The sequence below is a fragment of the Mus pahari genome, chromosome 4, assembly GCF_900095145.1.
Source record: "Mus pahari chromosome 4, PAHARI_EIJ_v1.1, whole genome shotgun sequence".
Taxonomy (NCBI): Eukaryota; Metazoa; Chordata; class Mammalia; order Rodentia; family Muridae; genus Mus; species Mus pahari.
This window is the reverse complement of record NC_034593.1, coordinates 132,950,361-132,972,463: the sequence shown is the minus strand read 5'-3', so window position 1 is coordinate 132,972,463 and position 22,103 is coordinate 132,950,361. Positions and strand designations below refer to the sequence as shown.

At 42.3% G+C, this 22,103-nt stretch overlaps 1 protein-coding gene across 5 annotated transcripts in view; it reads right to left on the bottom strand.

Moving 5' to 3' along the window:
- Positions 1 to 10,775, bottom strand: part of Znhit6 (zinc finger HIT-type containing 6) — a 33,353-nt gene extending 22,578 nt beyond the window's left edge. For 2 of the 5 annotated variants that reach the window (XM_021196564.2, XM_029538091.1), the window contains exons 1-5: positions 10,003 to 10,754; positions 8,951 to 9,016; positions 8,759 to 8,865; positions 8,590 to 8,675; positions 4,743 to 4,846 (exon numbers count right to left, since the gene is read on the bottom strand). In XM_021196564.2, coding sequence (XP_021052223.1) covers positions 4,743 to 4,846; positions 8,590 to 8,675; positions 8,759 to 8,865; positions 8,951 to 9,016; positions 10,003 to 10,634 — 995 coding nt within the window. In that variant the 5' untranslated portion in view covers positions 10,635 to 10,754. Of the gene's footprint in view, positions 1 to 4,742; positions 4,847 to 8,589; positions 8,676 to 8,758; positions 8,866 to 8,950; positions 9,017 to 10,002 lie in introns of all 5 variants that reach the window. The other 3 variants (XM_021196567.2, XM_029538093.1, XM_029538092.1) reach the window with 3 other exon arrangements.
- Between the last annotated feature and the right edge of the window lie 11,328 nt (positions 10,776 to 22,103).

Below are 22,103 nucleotides of genomic sequence, written 5' to 3'. Positions count from 1 at the left end.
GTTCTAGTTTGCCTTCTTTTGCGAACTAGACACCAGGACTATAAACAAGAGAGAACATTTGTCTTTCAGGTCACAGTCCATCATGGAGGGAAGCCAGCACAGAAACTCAAGGCAAGGCCTAAAGGCAGACAGACCTGGAGCAGATCACGGGTGAACAGTGCTTACGGCTTGCTCAGCTGCTCTTCCTATAGCGCTCCTGCCAGCATGCCCAAGGATGGTTCGCCCACCATGGGTTGAGCCTCTTACATCAATTAACAATCAATAAAACATGGCAAACATGCCCATAGGTTAGTCTGATGGAGGCAATTCATTCCTCAGTTGAGGCTCTTTCTTCCCAGGTTGCCTAAGTTTGTGTCAAAAAACCAAGACACTACACTTCACCTTTCATTCATAAGTAACAGACAGGAAGATGGATGCAAATTGCCAACTGTCAGGACATTTAGAAACATCAAGTAATATCTGATGGAATTTTAGGAATATAAGCATTTTGTTCCACTTGCAGCCATAAAATCTCATTTTAATTCAAAACTGAAAGAAAATCTACCAAATTTAGAAGCCCTTGAAGGGCAAATGCATGAAACAGCTACACAATCCTTCACTCACAGCCTCCTGACCTTTAAAGTATTTTTCATGGTGAAAACTTAAAAGTTTCTCAAAAATAAATGCAACACTTCCTCATAAAAATAATTTATTAGGATTAGTACCAAGATTAAGTATTTCTGGAAGCATGAATACAAAGGATCTACTCAGTTACTTAGTTTGTATTAAAATAAGTTTGAGAAGGAAAACCACAAGTTTTTGTCTCACATTATTGAAATACTTTCAAAAGGACCAGTTATATATTTTGCCCATGAAGCACTGCACTGTGTGGTCACAGGGAACAGGTCAGCTAGGCAGTGCTGGAGTGAGTGATGACACACTAAGAAAATGCACGCAGTCCATGAAAGGTAAGCTGAAAAGACATTTAACCACTTACAGCAGGCCGTTCTTAACTGGCTGTGCAGTAGAAGGAAGTGAGTGGCATTTAGGAACAACTGGCTAGGGCCAAGACTGGGGAGCACAGAGCCATTTACTAGGTAAGGTTCAGGAATACAAGTTTTTCTAAAATGTATCAAAGGGTTCCAAGCACACAAAATGTACCTTTCAAAATACTCAGAAGCCCCTATGGGGACACCATGACAGATGGAGGAAGAAGAGCAGATATATGCATACCAAAAAGTGGTGTTAAATGCTGACATCTGTTTCATGTTAACTGTGGAGAAAATGAGTACTACAGGAACTCAGGCACGAGACAGGATGGAGAGAAGATGAGCTGTGTGTACCCGTGCACAGATGGTGAGGGGGACACCCTAGGAGTCAGCAGGATCAACACCCTGGGCTTACTTCAATTCAGCAGGAAATCAGGAGGGGCAGACTACAGATCGCCTGTCCAAGGGGTTTACCTCAATAAACTCCCTGGTGTAGCATGGCAGGCTTGTCCGGAGCCCACCAGAACTCACTACCTTAAGCTCTAGACACACAAACTACCTCCACTGTCTTAAACTCCCTAGGCCTTTGGAATTGCGATAATACCAGGAGAGCACAAAACTGTTCTCCTTCCTTTTAAATGTGTCCTGGAGGGCTGATGAGATGGCTCAGTGGGTAAGAGCACCCGACTGCTCTTCCGAAGGTCCTGAGTTCAAATCCCAGCAACCACATGATGGCTCACAACCATCTGTAACAAGATCTGATGCCCTCTTCTGGAGTGTCTGAAGATAGCTACAGTGTACTTACATATAATAAATAAATAAATCTTAAAAAAAAAAAAATGTGTCCTGGACCTTGATGAGGTCAAGATATGAAATAAACAAGATGCTCTCTGGTTGGAGGTCCAGCCTGGGGAGGCTATGGCACCTTAAGAGGTGGGATACTGCTGGAAGAACAGGTTACTGGGGTAACAGGCCTTGAGCATTACAGTCTAACCCCACGTCTAGTTCCCAGTCTTTCTGTATCTGATCTACCTGGATGAGATGAACTGCACCATATATTCCTCACCCTTACAACTGTACTCTCCTCTTAGACCATGATCCTTCTTCCCCCTTTCATCTGCCTCTTGTCAGGGATGTGGTCACGATGCACACTGCTCTTCTTGTTTTGTTCTGTGATCTCAGGCAGTGAGACTTGTGCATCTATTGCACCGTGTATGTAACCACTCCAATTAGTAGTACTCAACTGTGCAGAGGCTGCCAAAAAGTTGGGCAGGAGCTAGTTGGTACATAGGCCTATAGTTTTCAACCAGACACGGATTTCAAACTTATCTGATGCTTTTTAAAAATAAGGATACCCTAAGGTCAATGAATTAACAGCTCTGTTCATCAAGCCTAATTCTGAGCTTCAGAACCGGCCCGCAGTTAGTTCTGAAAGGTACTCTGAACTAAATACCCTCAAACATGACAAACAGTCCCATCACTGTACAGATCCTCTTTTATACCCAAGGTAACAGGCACAGAGAAGTAACCTGCCAAGAAAACTCCCCTCACACAATGGTGTGCATGAAACAAGGAAAGAGTATGTATGACCTATGTTATAATCTTCTTTAACTAGCAAACACACAAGGCATCTCTCATTATTCATGAGAAATACCTGACACGGTCTCTGCTCTGCTTAAAAGATAGCAATTCAGACTGCAGAGTGACTGAAAAGCAAATGTTAACTTTTGGCCATGGAAAGAACAAAACATTTCAGACTTCCAGACACAGGCTAGGTGATGAGATTACAGATTTAAACTACCAGCAATCCTGCCAACGGCCAATATAGCCACCGGAGGCACTGACCACAGTGGGCAAGAAGCTATAATATTCTGAGTAGGTGGACCTCATGATTAAAAGCATGACGGCGGAACATGACCACAGTCTTAGGTTTTCCACAGACAGTCGTTGAGCAGCACTACGGGAAGGTATGCCCTAGGAAGCAGTGTCACAGAGCTCCCTTGCTCTTGTCATGGTCATAGTCAGGAGAGGCTGGGCAGGGGAACAATCAGGCTTCTACTTCTTCCCAGTGCTTTTGGAAGGCCCCACGGTCACTTTGCAATTCCTCTGTAACATCTAAAAGCCACATGGAAAGGAATGGCGGAGTTCAACATCTCAGCGCAGCTGTGAGTCTGCACCACCACCTACTACATTGCCCTGTGAATGTCACTGTAAAGCCCACCTATTCTCCACAACTGCAAGACTCACTGTTTCACTCATCCTTGCTCCTTTCTAAAGCAAAGCCGTAGGAACTACAAACCTACGCTTATATAGATACCATGGTAAAAACAACCCAGTGTTTAAAGAAATGCATTGCCACAACTATTTAAGGAAATCAGTGCAATTATGTTAACCAACAAGTAGATGGGCATGTTACACAATATAACTAGAAAGCTATAATTGTATCTAAAGAATAAAATGTTTTTAAATTTGTAAAATGTTTGTTAAGTCTTTACAAGAGGGACACCTAGTGGCTAACTTCTAAAACAGAACTGGAACACTTAAATACTAATTCACATTTTTGACAATGGGCATGTCTCTATGATCTATAAATTCTATAAAGATGATATATACATCTGTAGAAAGCAAAAAACCAAACCAAACCACACCCTAAGTCCAAAAGATGGATTAAGAAGTTTAGGACTCACAGTTCTAAGTAGGAGGTACAAGAACAATAATAAGTACAGGGCTTAGGGGTTGTCTAGAGCTGGGTGGGGCACAGGAAGGTGAAGCCTGGGCCCTTCTGGGTCCTTAGGCCATACAAGAATACAGGTTGAGAGTAGAGCAAACCACACAGGCTGAGTACTGAGTACTGAATGACTGGTGTCTTAATCAGTTATAGTCAGAGAGGCTTCTTTCTGCAGCAGATGGGGTCAGATACAGAGATTCACACCCAGACAAAATGCAGAGAGGGAAGGAAGGGAGGAAGGGCGGGCGGGCAGGTGAGTGCCCAAGAGAAAGCCTGAGCATGCATGCTTGGAACATCTCTAAACAAGATATATGCATCAAATCCCTTTGCTCAGGGAACCCTGCAGAAGAGGAGTCAGGAGAAGGGGAGAAAGAAGAGAAGAGACGGAGAACACCAGGAGAACAAGGTCCTCTAAAACAAGTGACAGACACAGACACTGCAGTGAGAGGTCTGAGGTGGGAAGTGCCTGAGTCAGAACGCTGAGACCCATCTGGGCGGTACAGTGAGACCTGCCTACAGAACCAGAGGCAGTAAGTCTCTCGGGTGTTAACCTTGCACCAAGGTACAAAGTGCTGAGTGAGGAGGAGGAGCGATTTAGTCGAAGGGACCTAGCTTTTACCACCCTTCCGAGATCTCAAGTTAAGCTCCCCAAATACTTCCATGATGTTCTAGGTCTCAGAGAAAACTTCACGACACTCAGAAAGTAGGATTCTCAGCACACTATCAAATTCTAGCCCAGCCATAGATATTGTTGAAGCACAGTCAGAAATACATGTTATCAAATTCCAACTTACTGAGATTAAATCACAAGGATATTTATTGGTTTGTTGTGTACATTAACATTTGAGAAGCTTCTCCAAGGACTACATACATGTCCTTGGACATTCACACCAGACACAGGACATGCAATTACCAGTTTCTTTGTCATCCGGGAACAGTTTACAGATCAGACTTTTGTTTACAATGCTCTAAAGCAAACCAAACCTTATAGGTTGTTCCTTATCAAATTATGACAGCTATACATACAGTAAAAGTGAGAAACCTACCTATGGTCAAAAACTGTTGAATTCTCTTTTCTCTTGCTAAATCCATTGGGTAGAAGCCTCAAGTAAATACCTTGCTTTCGGGCACGATTCTTCATAAAGAACAGCTAACAACAAAACCAAATAAAAATTAATTTCAGAATGCTTTACAATTCATATTCAGATAATAGTATACAAGGAGGGTACAAAATGGGATATAGAGACACCTGTTTCTAACCCATGTTACTCCATCTGAGTTAGTTATTAAGCTCAAGGAGATAACTGGACACACAAAAGTAACTCAACCAAGCCTTCTACTGAGTTAAAGAAGAGACAAGATCACCCAGAAGATTGGGGGGGGGGGGGGAATCAAGTTTTCTAGTTAAGCAGATAGGAATCTATGAGTTGTAATGCCAAGTTGAAAAGTCAAGTTATAAGTGTACGGAAAAGGGTTAGCAATCACCAGCTATGTAAGAAAATTACAAAAATAATGGAATGTAATTTTGTAAGTCATAAGACTGGTTTTAGTAATGGCAGTAGTTATAAAGATGAATTTTTCCATGAAAACATAGTCAAGCAATGGGAGAAATACATATATAAGGATAAGAATATTTAAAAATTGCCTTAAAACCATTTATGAGCTGGCAAAAGCTCCCAAATTACCACACTTGCTCAAGAGAGAACACAACTGTGACATAGAGATTTATCCAAACATGAGGAGAAGTAGAGCTAGAACCTCCACAAGCCCCACACGAAGCACTGTAGCATTTAATTACTACTGGGCAAAGCAGGCGGAAGCTTAGAGTAGTGCTCCTCACCTTCCTAACCCTGCCACGCTAACACAGCTCTTCATGTACGGTGATGCTCTACCATACAACTATTTGTGATGCTACTTCATAACTGTAATTTTCCTCCCGTTACAAATTGTAATGTAAATATCTGTTTTTTTCCAATGGTCTTAAAGGGGTAGTGACCCACAGGTCAAGAACCACTGGCTTAGAAGAAAAGGTAACCTCATAAAGTCAAAGAAGAACTAATTCCTGATGTACTTAGTAATTTAGCTTTAAAGTAACGAAGCAGAAATTAACCAAACCATAGGGATCAAAAAGTAATTTTGCTTTTACTCACTAGGAATACTGTAAGCAAGGAAAGCCCAAAATAATAAATAACAAATTCAACCGCCCCGCCCTGCCTTTAGAGAGCCTCCTCTTGTTCCTTAGAAGCACTGATGCACACCAGGCTTTGCAGATGCTCAAGTCCATGGATATATCAATGGTTTAACATTTGCATGGGACATCCACACATTCTGTCTATGTGACATAACTTATGCTCAATGTTCTGTAGACAGTAGTCAAGAGGTAATGCAGGGAATAATAATGGTAAGAAAAAGGTTTGTGGCTACTCACTATGGATTTAATTTTTACCCTAAACACATCTGATCTATGGCTGGTTGAATACGTGACAAGGCCAAATACCTACAATGACTTTCTGTTTCTTCCAAGCAAATACGCCACATGTTGAGTGAAACACACTACAGTAAGTCAGAGTGTAGCAGAGATACAAGACTGATAAGAAGACTAATAAGATGGCGCAGACAGGCCACAACCTGACCGAAGCGTTTGTTCTATGGCTGCCTGGCTTATGATAAAGGTGACCTTGAGAGAAAGCAGCAAGTTTACCTTTCCAGAAAATGGTGCTAGGAAGTGGAATATCTATATGGAAAATCAAATGACAGTTTCAGTTTCAATGATACTAACAGTTAATTCCAGGAAAAGACAAAAATGTGAAGTGTAATACCATAAAGCTTTCAGAAAACAATTATCTCTGTAACTTCAAGATAGAAAATGTTAGGTTCAAAGGGCCAGTTAAACGGCAGTGCTGCTGACCACGTACAGAAAAGAATTTCCTTATAACATACAAACTACCAACTATAAAGGAGACAAGCAAAGAAGCCGTTCACTAAAATTGCTTGTTCACCAAAAGAATGAAAAGGCAGAAGAGATCCTGTCTCTAACAAGGCAAAAGAAGCAAGCAGCAGAGGTTGTCTTCTGCCCTTCCACATACATGTGCCATGGCATGTGCCTGCCCACACTGAGTCACGGAGGTAACAAAGCTGACCAACAAAAAGAACAAAATGCTTAAGCACTCACTCATGAGGAGGAAATCGAATGTCCACAATCAATCCGAGAGCGATCAAACAAACTTAGCTGGACCACATTTAGACATAATCGGTCAAAATAAAAACATCTAGTCACACTAATGACATGGACACATCACAACAAAACAACTTCATGTTTAGGTACAAATCCTAGATAAGCACATGCGTAGACAAACCATAATTCAAAACCAAAAAGATTCCCAATAATGTTTCAAAAATAGCTTTGTTTGTTGTTGTTTTTCATTAATCACTGAAAATTCAAAGTTTATAAACACCAGGATGAGCAAAGGTATGGATGTAAGACAACCCTTTGGAAAGGTCACCAGGTCAGCACACCAGAGGGTAGCAAGGATCTCTGGGGAAGCCAGTGTTCCCCTCCCAGGCCCAGTGCAAGTTATAGCATTACGCTATAGCTCCGTTTTATGACTGTTTTAATGTACACTGTATTTTACAACAGAATTTAGGGATGTTTAATATAATCTGAGTAGCAGTAAGAACTGCTACCTGGTAACTTTCTGCATGTGTAACAGTGTCTCTATACCAATAACATAGTCGTGTCAAAGTTACTGAAAATCCTAACTTCTCTACTAAAATGGTCTTTGATTCAATCATACTATTAATGAATTTTTCACTTATCAAATTTTCTCTTGTGTTTAACTATTTTTGTCAAAATGGAAATGACATCACTTTCCAATGATTTCTAACAGCATACCCAAGCCACAAGCATCGCTGCCATGACCTACACACCCTGCAGCTGTCCTTCATGCTTCCATCCTCCACTGTTGCTCCCCAATACCAAGTGAAATGTGTCTGCCCACGTGTATGTGCATCCTGAGTGTGCCCAGTACTGCTGGAGGCCAGAAGGGGGCATTGGAGCATGTAGAACTGGAGTCTCAGGGGTTTGTACATCTCTGTGTAGCCCATGTTTCCCTGCAAGACCGAGCACTCTCAACTGCTGGGCCACCTATCCAGGATCTAGACATTTTGCTTTTCTTTTCTGAGAGTAGGTCGAATGTAGCCCCGCCTGGCCTGGAACTCAGAGACTCACCTGCCTCCATCCCAAGTGCCGGATTAAAGGCACCACTTCGCCCTGCCTACCTTAGCCTCCTGTTTACTCAGAATGCTTGGAAACTCTTACAGGTTTCCCTCATCCCTGTTCAGCATCCCCCTTACTCACTATGCTTCAGTTACCCTGCCCCGCTAATCCCCCAAGCACAGACGTCCTGTTCCCAGCCTGTCTCTTTGCATTTCTGAGTCAGTCTTGCTATACATTCCTCCCGGGTGCCGGGCCTGTGCGGCTCCTACCTATGTTTCCGCCCCGAGTTTTCCTCCAAATGTCTATAACTGTCCACTTCATTAGGTCCACTGCCTATCTGTCCCCTCTCAGGAAAGCCCATCTCCACCACTGTGCTGACAATCACACCCTGTATAGTCCACGCCCCTCAAGCACCCTGTTCTCTTTACTCTCTTGAACCATCTTAACTTCCTACATGCACTTCCATCTGTACGAAATTCTATCTGCTGCTCTATACCTCCCAACTCCCCCACTCGACTACCTCCCCTCTACAGTACAAATGCCTGAGGGTAAGTACTTGGATCCATTTCAAATAACCAGACTAGCCCCACAGCACAGTGGTCACTTGATACAACTGAGAAATGAATAAACTGGGTGGAAGAGATTTGAACCTGAAAAAAATTAGAAGAAATACTTACATATTTTTTGCGCTTTGGTCTTTTCAAGAAAGTATCTCTTGAAACCTGGTCTGCCGTTCTTGCCACATCTTCCAAAAATCGATAGTCTTGTAATTTCAGAATGGAAAAGTTAACAAGTGACACGTGCCAGTGGCCAGAAGGCATCCCCGTGTTGTGCACAGTGACTTACCACTCAGGAGATTCATCTCAGTAAACTGTTGCAGCGACACATAAGCGGTCTTATCCCGGATGCCATTACATGTTAGATCAGCTTTGTGTTTCTTTACACAGGGCAAACTGAAGAGACAAACAGGAGGCAGCTCTGTACCTGAAGTCAAGAGTGTACACAGGCAGGGGCTGAGGTAGGAAGTGATGTACTTACCTGCAGGAATAGCGCATGCAGCGTGGACATCTGTACTTCGCTTCTTCTGTCCCACAAGTCTCACACCTGTAGGAGTGCACCTGCGACTTAATACTCAAAATCAACTCTACCTATGTCCTACCTTAGAATTCTGACTTAAGGGCATTTCAGTTTACAGGCAGGTAGTCAAGGCAACTCTGATAAAGTATATGACAGCTATCACTGGAAATCATGCAAATGTTTAAAATGACATTTATGATGACATGCAATTCAAGAAAACTGTATGAAAGAAATCACTGGCCCATTTTTTTCCTATGGGACTTATACAATAACATGAATTGCTGGTTTCTGAAATTGTAATTCACGGAGATTTTGTGTGTGTCTAGAAGTATAATCCATGCTACATACGGGTATTTAAAAACATATACACTGGAGGAACAGGGAAGGCTGAGACCCAGACTAGCAGCAACGTGTGCCCTTCCCCCAGTTCCACAGTGAATTCAGAACGGACACCCAAATAATGGTAGGACTCATCTGTCCTCCGTCTTCTAGGGCCTGGTGATACTGAGAACCAAAGTGTACCCAGTACAGGTCAGTTCTATCAGCTCAAGGAGTTTGAGACTGAATCTGATCACAATCTCATCTTCTGTGCTGTTACAAGAACCGCATTAAAGAGACAACATCCAAGAAATGAACATTCACCCGAGCCAGGAATAAATTCAAGAGTAAGTTGACGTTTGTCTACCCATTTGCTGTTTTTTTTTTTGGTTTATATTGGATGACCCCTCTAATCCTATTCTCTCTAAAAGGAAGACTGCGAAAGTGCTTCTTATTTAACAAGATCTGGCTCCACAAAGGCCTTCTGATGCCCGGAATTTTCACTCCCTAACCTGACCATACCCTTCTGGACACTGTCACTTCACACAGTGTCCTAGAAAGCATCACACTTAACCTGAACATCATCACTCAGACTTCAGGGACTCACGTCACGCCTGGTTTAACTTACCTCACTTTCTGCTGTTAGGGACTCGTCCACCCAGTAGTCTCCCATCTAGGTTTTCTCCCCGCCCTACCTTGACATAGCCAATTTCCTCTTGCAGCCCACTCGGGGGTTCATCTGGGGCTCTTCCTTCACCTTCGTATCTTCCATCGCTTCGCTCTTGAGGCAACCCTCATCTTTTATAGGCGCTGCATCCATCATCTGCTCCTCCTTTACGTTCTGACCAACAAACAACTCCTGTTTTATGTTCACCTTCTCCTCCTCCTTCACTTCTTCCCAGTCCGTCTCCTCCTCCTTCACCTTCACCTTCTCTTCCTTCACTTCTGGCTCATCCACCTCCTCTTCTTTCACCACCAGGCTACTATCCGCCTCCTGCTTCACTTCCAACACGCCTTCCTCATCCTTCACCTCGGGCCCGCCCTCCACCTCCTGCTTCACCCGGTGGCTGTCCGCAACACCACCGTCTAAATCCGACCAGTCTACCACTTCCTGCTTCACCACAGCTAAGTCCATCTTTATCTCCTCCGCATCCTCCGCGGTCTTAGTTCCTGTCAGTCCGTTCCTCTCCTGTCCATCGCCAGCTTCAGGGCTCCCATCTAAGTCCCTGGCTCCCTCCCCACCAGCCGCAGGCCTCGGCCGCGCCCCCTCCGCTACCCTCTGGGGACCTCCTCCCGGAGTCCCTTCCTTCTCCGCTGCAGATTCCATCAGCTCACGAGCCTAGGCCGAAGCTGCCACTCCGCTCTTCACGGTGGCACCACCACGCCAACAAGAGAGATTACCAAACGAACCGCCGACAGCGCCACACGTGCTGCACAGCAGCCGCCGCGAGCACCGCACGCTTGCTGGAAGCCGAGCTAGCCGTAAAGCGCTGTTCCGGCTACGACTCTTCACGACCTGTAGCGTTCTTTACGGCTCGGCGGCTTTCCGGTCCTACGCCTTAGAGCCAGGTGAGGCCACGCCCACCAGGCCTCCCACCCAGGGGCGGGGATCTTGCCACACCCTTTCTCAGGCTCTGAAACTGTGGTCCTGGAAACTGGAATTATGGTCTCAAATAAGAGACCCACTTTAATCAGTATTAAGGATTAAATCTAATAATGTATGACAGTAGACACAGACTCCCATGTTCCTCCAAAGTTTAGACTGTCTAAAGCGGTGGTTCGTAACCTTCCTAATGGTGGGGATCTTTATGTTCCTCATGTTGTGGTGACCTCCAATCATAAAGTTATTTTTGTGTCTGCTTTATAACTGTAGTTTTGCTACTGTTATGAATCGTAATGTAAGTACTGGGGGCAAAAGTTTATCAAATAGGTCGCAACCCACAGGTTGAGAACCGTTAGTCTAAGGTTTCTTCACCTGTACACTAGGAACCAGGGTATTAAAAACCGCCTTTAATCCTAGCATTTAGAAGCCAGAGGCAGAGGAGCTCTGTGACTTCAAGGCTAGCCTGGTCTACATAGTAAGTTCCTAGGGCCATGGCTACCTGAGACCCTGTTTCAAAAACAAAACAAATAGAAGGAAAAAGAGGAAGGGGAGGAGATACACTCTCATCTGCTCCCACAAAGATTACATGAAACTATGCATGGGAACCAACTACAAAAAGATCTACGTAGAGCCGGCAACTGAAACTCTGGCTATCACAGGGTAATTGTAGTTCCTAATATCTGTATGCTGAAGCACTTAATCCACAATAGATTCACAATTGTGACTATATTTGGAGATAAGACTTTTAAAGGCATAATACTTAAAATAAGGCCATTAGAATGGGCCCTAGCCCAATCTGACTGGTGTGTCTAATAAGAAGGAATTTGCATATAAGTGGGATGGATGCACATAGAGAAGGGTGCTGAAATGTGGGAAGTCATCGGTTTGCCAACCAGGGAAGCCTAAAAGAGCAGAACCCCTGACCTTTGACTTTTGTCTTGAACTTTGAGAAAACAAACAAAAAAAGTCTTTTGCTTAAGTCATCCGGTTTGTACTATCACGTCATAGCAGTTCCAGTAAATTGACACACTGGCCAATGACCATAAAGAACTGAGACCTGCTGTTGTGTGACACTATTTCTGGGAAATAGTGAACAAATGTCCATTTGCCCCAGGAAGGAACTGACAACAGACCAAAGGATCCCACCCAAGTCCAACTTGGTGAGCTGGTGATTGTATTGAGGTTATTTACAGAAGTGTCGTCCGAACTTCTACCAATGACATTTGTGTTCAAATTAATAGCTGAATAATACTGTCTCTATATACCATGTTTTCTTCATTTGTTAAACTATTGATAGATACCAGGGCTGATACCATATCTTGGTTGTTGTGAATAGTGCTTAATCAGCATGAATGGGCAGGTTTCTTTTTCCTTCCTTCCTTCCTTCCTTCCTTCCTTCCTTCCTTCCTTCCTTCCTCCCTCCCTCCCTCCCTTTCTCCCTTCCTTCCCCCTCCCTCCCTCTCTCCCTTCCTTCCTTCCTTTCTTTGTTTGAGACAGAGTCTCTCTGCATAGCTGTGGCTGTCCTGATGAGTGTCCTCATCAGCTATGTAGACCAGGCTGGCCTTGTTCTCACGGAGATCCACCTGCCTCTAATGTGCAGGGATTAAAGACGTGTGTCACCATGCCCAGCTTTTAATAATAATACTCTATAAATTTATTATTATTATTATTATTATTATTGACAGGGTTTCTCTAGCTAATGTGGAACTCACTCTGTTGACCAGGCTGGCCTTAAACTCAGAGAGATTTGCCTACCTCTGCCTGTGCCACCACAACTGGTAGAAACAATCAGATTACTGTGTAGTGTGATAATTTAGATTCCTGTAGCTACTTAGGAAGATTACAACTGCTGGAGAAGATGGTACCTTTAATTTTAGTTTTTCTAAGGAATCTCTATATTGAGCCCTATAATGACTGTGCTATTTATGTTCATACCAACTGCATTAGTTGGGGTCCTTTAGAGTCACAGAACATATGGAATGTCCTTCTATATTGAGGGAATTTGTTATGATGACTTACAGTCTGTACTCCAACTCCCCTACAATGGGCAGCTGTGAATGGGATGTCCAAGGATCTAGTAGTTAGTTGCTCAGGCCCACGAGGCTACTTGTTTCATCTGGTCTTCTGTAGAAGTAGATTCCAACAGATGTGCTGGCAAGTAAATGGAAGCAGAGAAGAAGAGCGAATCTTCCTTCTACCAATGTCCTTAGGTAGGCCTCCAATAGAAGCTGTGGCCCAGATTAAAGGTGTGAACCATCAGGCCTAGATCTGGGACTTGTTTTGCCCTAGGGAATCCCTTGCCTTAGTCTCTTGGGATTAAAGGCATGTACTACCTTGCCTGGGTCTAAGCTTTTCATAGCCACTATGCCTCAAGATCTGCATGCCATGATCCAGGTCAGAAACGTCTGTCTTCCAGCCTCAAGATCTGAATGAGCCTTCCAATTCTGGATTATAGTTCATTCCAGATATAATCAAGTTGACAACCAGAAACAGCCGTTATACCAATATATCAAATAGCCATTGATTGGATAAGGGTCCTTTTCCTCAGTGTCCTTGTGGGCTTTTGTTGTTTGATTTCCCGGTGGCAGCCATTCCAATGGGGGGGGGGAGGTAAGATGGAATCTTAATATACTCTGATTTGAAATCTCCTGATGGCTAAGGATGTCAAATATTTTTTCATAATTTTTTTGCCATTTAAATTTTGTTCATTTACTATTGTATGTGTATATGATATGTGTATATGAGCACACATGTGGTGCTACAGTGTACATGTCAGAGGAGAACATTGTGGAATCAGTTCTCTCATATATGCCTGTATGTGGCTTTGGGGGTGGGGTGGTATTGAATTCAGATTGGCCAGGATGCATGGCAAGAACCTTCACCTAATGAGCCATTTTACTGGCTAATGTGTTGGACATTGCGCTTTTGAGAATTGTTTGCTCATTTTACTTGACTTTTGTTGATTGGATTTTTTTGTTGTTGTTGTTGATTTTACATCCCTATCACTGTTCCCCTTCCTGGTCCCTCTCCTACAGTCCCTCCCCCCATACCCTTCCCCTTCTCCTCTGAGAGAGTGGAGGATCCCCACCCCCTGGTATCCAAGTATCCCCCCAACCCTGGCACATTGTCTCCACAGGGCTTTTTCTCTCCCTGAGGCCAAACAAGATAGCCAGGTTAGGGGAATAGATTCCACAGACAAGCAACAGGTTTAGGGATAGCCCCAAATCCAGTTATGTGGGACCTATATGGAGACCAAACTGCACATCTGCTACGTATGTGGGGGAGGCCTAGGTAGAACCCCTGTATGCACTTTGGTTGGTGGTTCCGTCTCAGAGCTCCCAAGGGTCTAGGTTAATGGACTCTGTTGGACTTCCTGTGGCTTCCTATCCCAGTCAGGTCCTCAATTCTTCCCCAAAGTCTTCCTTCAGAGCTCCCAAGCTCCATCCAATGTTTGCTGTGGGTCTCTGCATCTGTCTGAGTCAGCTGCTGGATGTCCCTATGGCTCCACTGGGGTTCCTTGCTACAGGAGGTGGCCTCTTCAGGTTCCATATTCCCACTGCTGTGAGTCTCAGCTAATGTCACCCCCATTGATTCTCGGGAACCTCCCCTATCCATAGGGATGGGTGACATCTCAAGGATGTGCCATCCCCACCCCTGTCAGCTGCAGATTCCCATTCATTCTCGTGGCCATTTGTCTATCTCCCCTGTGTCTCCCACAACTGTTCCTGATACCCCCATTCCCCTCCCTATCCCCTCTCCAGTCAGTTCCCTATCTCCATTTGTTTCCTTTGACTATTTTACTCCCCCTAGGTGAGATTCAAGCATCCTCACTTGAACCTTCATTCTTGTTTAGCTTCTTCAGGTTTGTGGAGTAGAGTGTGGATATCCTGTATTTTATGGCTAATATCCATTTATAAGTGAGTACCTACCATACATATCCTTTTAGGACTGGGTTACCTCGCTCAGGATGATATTCTCAGCTTCCATCTATTTACCTGCAAAGTTCATGATGTCTTTGTTTATTATCTGAATACTATTCCATTGTGTAGGTACCACATTTTCTTTGTCCTTTCTTCAGTTGAGGGACATCTAGGTTGTTTCCAGTTTCTGGCTATTATGAATGAAGCTGCTATGAACATAGCTGAGCAAGTGTCTCTGAGGGATGATGGGGCATCTTTTGGGTATAAGCCCAGGAGTGGTCTTGTTGGGTCTTGACATAGAACTATTCCCAGTTTTCTGAGAAACTGCCAAATTGATTTCTAAAGTGGTTGTAACAGTTTGCACTCCCAACAGCTATGAAGGAGTGTTCCCACTGCTCTACATCCTTGCCAGCTTGTGCTGTCACTTGATTTTTGATCTTCGTTATCCTGATTGGTGTGAGGTGGAATCTCAAAAGTAGTTTTGATTTTCATTTTCCTGATTACTAAGAACTTTGAACATTTCTTTAAGTGTTTCTTGGCCATTCCTTTGTTGAGAGTTCTTTGTTTACTTCTGTACCCCATTTTTAATTGGGTTATTGGGTTGTTGGTATCTGTATTAGTTAGAGTTTTACTGCTGTGAACAGATACCATTGCCAAGGCAACTTTTATAAAGACAACATTTAATTGGGGCTAGCTTACAGGTTTAGAGGTTCAGTCCTTATTTTATTACCAGCTTTCTGTTTTCAGACTCCCTCTCTGCCTAAGCTTGGCTTTCCTGGAACTTGCTGTGTAGATTGACCTTGAACTCAGAGATACGCTTGGCCCTGTCTCCTGTAATGCTGGGATTAAAGGTGTATATCACCCTGCCTGGATTTAAGCTTTTATTCACCTAGAACCTGCTTTGTCTCAGGCTGGCCTTGAATTCAGAAAGCTGTTTGGCTTTGTCTCCTGGGATTAAAGGTATGTACCACTATACCTGGATCTAAATTTAGCTAGGTAGGCTCTTGCTCCCAAATCCTTTAATCTGTTATCTCCTAGAACATAGGATTCAGTTCCATTTCACTTCCTGGTGCTCCTTTAATACTTGAACCATACATTTTATATTTTTCCTTTCTAAGCTCGCTATGCTTGTTCAAAACACTCTTCATGAGACTTAACCAGAGAACAAAGTCTCTGCTGGGTTTTTTTGAGATTTCCTTTGTCAATGCAATTAATATAAATCTCTTTACCTTAGCTTCAGATAGACTCTTCAGAAAAGGGCAAAAAGCAGTCATATTCGTCACCAAAATACCACAAAAACAGTCACATTCTGAAATTTTTCTCCACTGAAATCTCTTGGACCAGGTCTGCACATTTTACATCATACTCAGCAACAATGTCTTCCATATTCCTACTAGGATGGCCCATTAAGTCCAACTTAAAGCATTCCACTGCTTTCCAAAGTCCCCAAATCCACATTCCTCCAAACAAACGCGTGGTAAGGCTATCATAGCAATACCCCGGTCCCTAGTATGCTGTGAAGAGACAACATGACCAAGGCAACTCTTATAAGGACAACATTTAATTGGGGCTGGCTTACAGGTTCAGAGGTTCAGTCCATTATCATCAAGGTGGGAACATGGCAGCATCCAGGCAGGCGTGGTGCAGGAGAAGCTGAGAGTTCTACATCTTCATCTGAAGGCTACTAGCAGAATACTGGCTTCCAGGCAGCTAGGATGAGGCTCTTAAAGCCCACACCCACAGTGACATACCTCCTCCAACAAGGCCATACTTTCTAATAGTGCCACTTCCTGGGCTGAGCATATACAAACCACCACAGTGTCTAACTTCTTGGGTTCTTTATAAACTTTGGATATTAGCTGTTTGTCAGATGGAGGGTTGATGATCCTTTCCCAGTCTGTAGGCTCTGTTTTGTCTTACTGACAGTGTCCTTTGCCTTACAGAAGCTTTTCAGTTTCATGAGGTCCCATTTATTAAATTAAGTGTCCAAAAGTCTGTGGGTTTATTTCAGGGTCTTTCATTCCATTCCATTGACCAACTTATCTGTTCCTATACCATACCATGCAGTTTTTATTACTATTGCTCTGTAGCATAGTTTGAGGTCAGGGATGGTGATACTTTCTGTTTTTTGTTTTGTTTTGTTTTGTTTTTTATTGTTCTGGATTGTTTTAACTATCCTGGGTTTTCCGTTTCTCCATAAGAAGCTGAGAATTGCTGTGAATTGCTCTGTCAAGGTCTGTAAAGAATTGTGTTGGAAATTTGATGGGAACTGCATTGAATCTGTAAATTGATTTTTTTATTGGATATTTTATATATTTACATTTCAAATGTTATCCCCTTTCCTGGTTTCCCCTCCTGAAACCCCTTATCCCATCCTTCCTCCCCCTGTTTCTCTGAGGGTGCTCTCCCACTCATCCACTCCCACCCCCACCAACTAAGATGGCCATTTTTTCACTGTGTTAACCCTACTGATCCATGAGCATGGGAGATCTTTCCATCTTCTGATATTTTCCTCAATTTCTTTCTTCAGTGACTTGTAGTTTTGTTATATAGGTCTTTACTTGTTTGGTTAGAGTTATACCAAGATATTTTATAATATTTGTGGCTATTATAAAGGGAATTGTTTCCCTAATTTCTTTCTTGGCTCATTTATCATTAGTATAAAGGAGGGCTACTGATTTTTTTGAGTTAATTATATACCTAACCACTTTGCTGACAGTGTTTATCAGCTGTAGAAGTTCTCTGGTAAAATTTTTGGGGTCACTTATATATACTATCATATTATTCACAAATAGTGATACTTTGACTTCTTCCTTTTCTGTTTCTATATTCTTGATCTTCTTTAGTTGTCTTATTGCTCTATCTTGAGCAATAAGTACTATATTGAATAGATAAGGAGAGAGAGAGCCACTTTTTCTTGTCTGATTTTAATGGAATTGCTTTAAATTTCTCTCCATTAATTAGATGTTGGCTACTGGCTTGCTGTTTATTGCTTTTATTATGTTTAAATATATTCCTCATATCCCTGGTTTCTCTAAGAGTTTTATTTAACATGAGGGGGTGTTGTATTTTGTTAAAGTTTTTTTTGTTTGTTTGTTTGTTTTTTTGCATCTAATGAGATGATCATGTGATTTGTTTCTTTCAGTTTGTTTATATGGTGGATTACATTGATGGATTTTGTATATTTGACCATCCCTACATCCCTAGGATGAAGCCTACTTAATCATGGTGGAAGATTTTGTGTGTGTGTGTTCCTGGATTCAGTTTGCAAGTATTTTATTGAGTATTTTTGCATCAAAGTTCATAAGAGAAATTGGTCTGATAGTCTCTTTCCTTGTTGAGTCTTTGTGTGGTATTTTTTGAGTTCTTTTTTACAGTATTATTTTTATTTATTTATTTAGAGAAAGAGAGAGAGCGCACCACAGCCACAGTGCATATGTGGAGATCAGAGAACAATTTGTGTTCAATTCTCAGTTCTCTCCTTCTGTCTACCACATGGGGATTGAACTTAGGCTACCACTAGGCTTAGTAGCATGTGCATGTGGTCATTTGAATAAGAATGGCTGCATAGGTTCATAGATTTGAATTTTTTGCTCCTAGTTGGTGGACTGTTTAGCAATTGTTGGGTATGATACTTCATAGGCATTTCTCAAGTCCATCTTCTCTGAGGTGCTGCTTAACTCTGAAGTTTCTCTTGCTGTTTTGCTTGCATGATCTATGTATAATGGAAGGCAATGAATTGGATGGATTGGTGCCTATCTTTCTATGCCCAGCAGTGTTTAGTTTATGAAACTATGTCTGTTGGCATTGGTGAGAAAGCATTTAACATCCTTCTATCTTCTTACTGAATTTTCCCTTGTTTGTGCGTAGTAAACTTTATCTTTTCTGAGAGTGGCTTGCATTGTATTTGTCAGATGACAGTGGTCTTTCCTGCTTGTTCCTTATACCTTCTTGCTCAGCGTGCACTTCTCCATCCTACACACACGCATATATAATATATATACATAATATATATATATATATATATACTGTATATAATACAGTATATATATATACATAAACACTATATATATACATATATAGACATACACACACTATATATATATATTGAAATCATTTACAGTCCGATTTATTGTTGGTTGGTATTTATGGGTTCCTATACTTTTGTTCATCATTTTCGTTTTGTTTAAATGTTATTTTTTTTTTTTTGTTCTCCTGTTGACCATAGAAGCTCTTTGGCTCACTGAGGTGAACATGTTAGGCTTTTTTCTTAGTTCTCTATTGTTCATCTGTTGATTCTTGAAATATTTATATTTTTCTGAGCTTTAGTGACTTGTGAAATGTTTCTTCCTCTTCTATGGGTATAATTCCTTCTGGTACCCTCTGCAGTGCTGGGTTGGTGGTCATGAGCCATTTGTTTTTGTAGCTGTGTGGTTAATCTTGGTTGTCAGCTTGTTTGTATTTCAGACCAACTAAAACCCAAGCTGGGGCTGGAGAGATGGCTCAGTGGTTGAGAGTGTTTGTGGCTTTTTCAGGAGACCAGAGTTCAGTTCCCAGCCATGTGGAATTCCTAGTTTCACGGACTAAATAACCACTTATAACTCCAGTTCAGGGGACCCAATGCCCTCTTCTGTTCTCTGAGGATACCAGGCAAGCACGTGTTGTATACACACAAACAAACACTAATATACTTAAAATAAGAATAAAAATGTCCAATGTCCAAAATAGACCAAAAAAACCCCCAAGCTTCTGGACATCCCTCCCTCCCTCCTCTCTCTCTCTCTCTCTCTCTCTCTCTCTCTCTCTCTCTCTTTCTCCCTCCCCCCTCTCTCTTTCTTCCTCCCTTTCTTTCTCTCATTCTCTCTTTCTTTTTTGAGAGAGGATTTCCCTGGGCTTTTCTGTATAACAGAACCTAGCTTTTCTGGATTCACTTTGTAGACCAGGCTAGCCTTGAACTCACAGAGATCCTTCTGTTTCTGCCTTCCTGTAAATGTTAATGTCACTTGTATTTCCTCAGATAAAGTGAGATGAAGAGAGATATACCCAAGCTGTGAAAATACATGGCTTGGGCTGAGCCTAGAGCCTTTCCTTCTCTGTTCCAACTATTTCGAGGCCTAGGGCTGTAAGCTTCTAGCCTTCATAAAAGCTGACTTATTCAATCCAGTTTTTCTCAGCTTCTGACTGAATTGCTCTGCCTGTTTTCATACTAACTTTGACAATATGTTCTAATCTTCTGGCTCCTTCTCACTCTCTGGCTAGTTCTGTCTTCACCTGTTTCTAATTTGTTCTCTCTGTAACATGTCTCTGTAAAACTGTTACACACACACACACACACACACACACACACACACACCACACCACACATCACAACCACACTTTTTTCTCTCATTGCTCCTAAGTAGCCTCTCTCTTTCTGCTGTTTTCATGTGAGTTGGATGCATCCTATCTCTGACTCATTCTGTCAAATCTTTCTATGACTCATCACTTTGTCTGCCACTCATTAGATGCCACTTTCAGATATGGCCACTTCCTTCTACAAACTAACCTTAACTTCATTGTTAAGGATTAAAAGTGTGTACTAAGGGCATGTCTGTATTTCATCCAGATTGTATTGCAATCTAGGTCATATCAGCATGCTGGCTGGATCATATTTTTGAATATTATCCCTTACCAGAGCAGCCAAGTACTGGGATTAAAGGCATGTGCCACCATGCCTGACAATTTTCTTAATGATTATTTAAAGCAGAAAAATCTACCCTAAATCTTGGCATCCAACATAAACAGACATGGAAGGAGGATATTTTGCTCTTTACTTGCTTGCTTTCACTGTCAATGACCAGTTCATCTGTTCTGCTGCCGGGACATTCCTTCACAAACATCTTCAAGAACAAACATCTTCAACATTCTAATATAGACTCAAGATCAGTAGTTTTAGGGGAATCCTCCAAGACTCTAACACCAGATTGAAAAAACACAGAGACATCCAGCTTCATCGACTGAATAACTACCAGGTTCTCGGCCTTTCTGTCACTAGAAGATTATGGTAGCTTGAATAAGAGTATCCCCATTGTCTTATATGTTTGAATGCTTGGTCAGCAAGGAGTAGTACTATTTGAAAGGATTAGGAGGTGTGACTTTGTTGGAGTGGCTGTGGCCTTGTTGGAGGAAGGGTGTCACTGGGTGTGGCTTTTAGGGTTTCAGAAGCCCAAGCCAGGGCCAGTCTTTCTGTCTGCTCTCTGTGGATGCAGATGTAGATCTCACAGCTTTTCCATCACCATGTCTGCCTGTGTGTTGCCATGTTGCCTACCATGACAACAATGGATTAAACCTGTGAAGACATAAGCAAGCCACACTTAAATGCTTTCTTTATGAGGATTGCCATGGTCATGGAGGGTATATCAGTCACTCTTCCTGAAAAGCAGCCTCAGGAAGAAAGGCTTTCTTTTGGCTCACAGTTTGAGGGTGTACAGTTTGTCTGCCATGTCAGAGAAGACATGACAGCTGCAGGCTGCCGGCTGCATGCATCTCCCACTGTGAAGCAGACACAGATGAATGCCAGTGCTATGGTTCAAACATTCCCAGGACCTTTAAAGGTTTTGTGGCCTTCTTGACTCAAAATGGTACTACTTGTATTTGAGAATGGTTTGGTGAAATTGCTGTAACTACACATTTCACTATGTCACCTCCCTAATGCCTACCAAGCACATGAAAATGACAGTCTGAATTGATACAAGTTCTCAGCATAAAATACACAATTTAATGCAAAAGGTAATGTAAATTATCTAATTAATAATATTTTGTGCTGGGCAGTGGTGGTACTCACCTTTAATCTCAGCACTTGAGTGGCAGAGGTAGACAGACCTCTGAGTTTGAGGCCAGCCTGGCCAACAGAATGAGTTCTAGATAGACAAGAATACACAGAGTTTGAAAAACCAATAGAACAAAATCAAATAACCTAACTTCTTCTCCCCAACGAAACCATTTATGTTGATTACTTATTGAAATTATTTTGGATATAATAGATAATATATTATTGAAATTAATTTTACCTGTTTCTCTGCCGCAGACTACCCCCTTTCTCTGGGGTCTCCTATCTGCGTGTGAACGGGTCTCTTGGTTGCAGGCGAGGGAGGATTTGGCAAATGACAAACAGACCGACATGAGAGAGCATATAAAATCTGAATGTATTCTCATAAAGTAAACACCAGTGTTATATACTATAGAGAACAAAGGGGTAGGATGTCACAGCAGGCAAAGTACATTGAAGTTACTT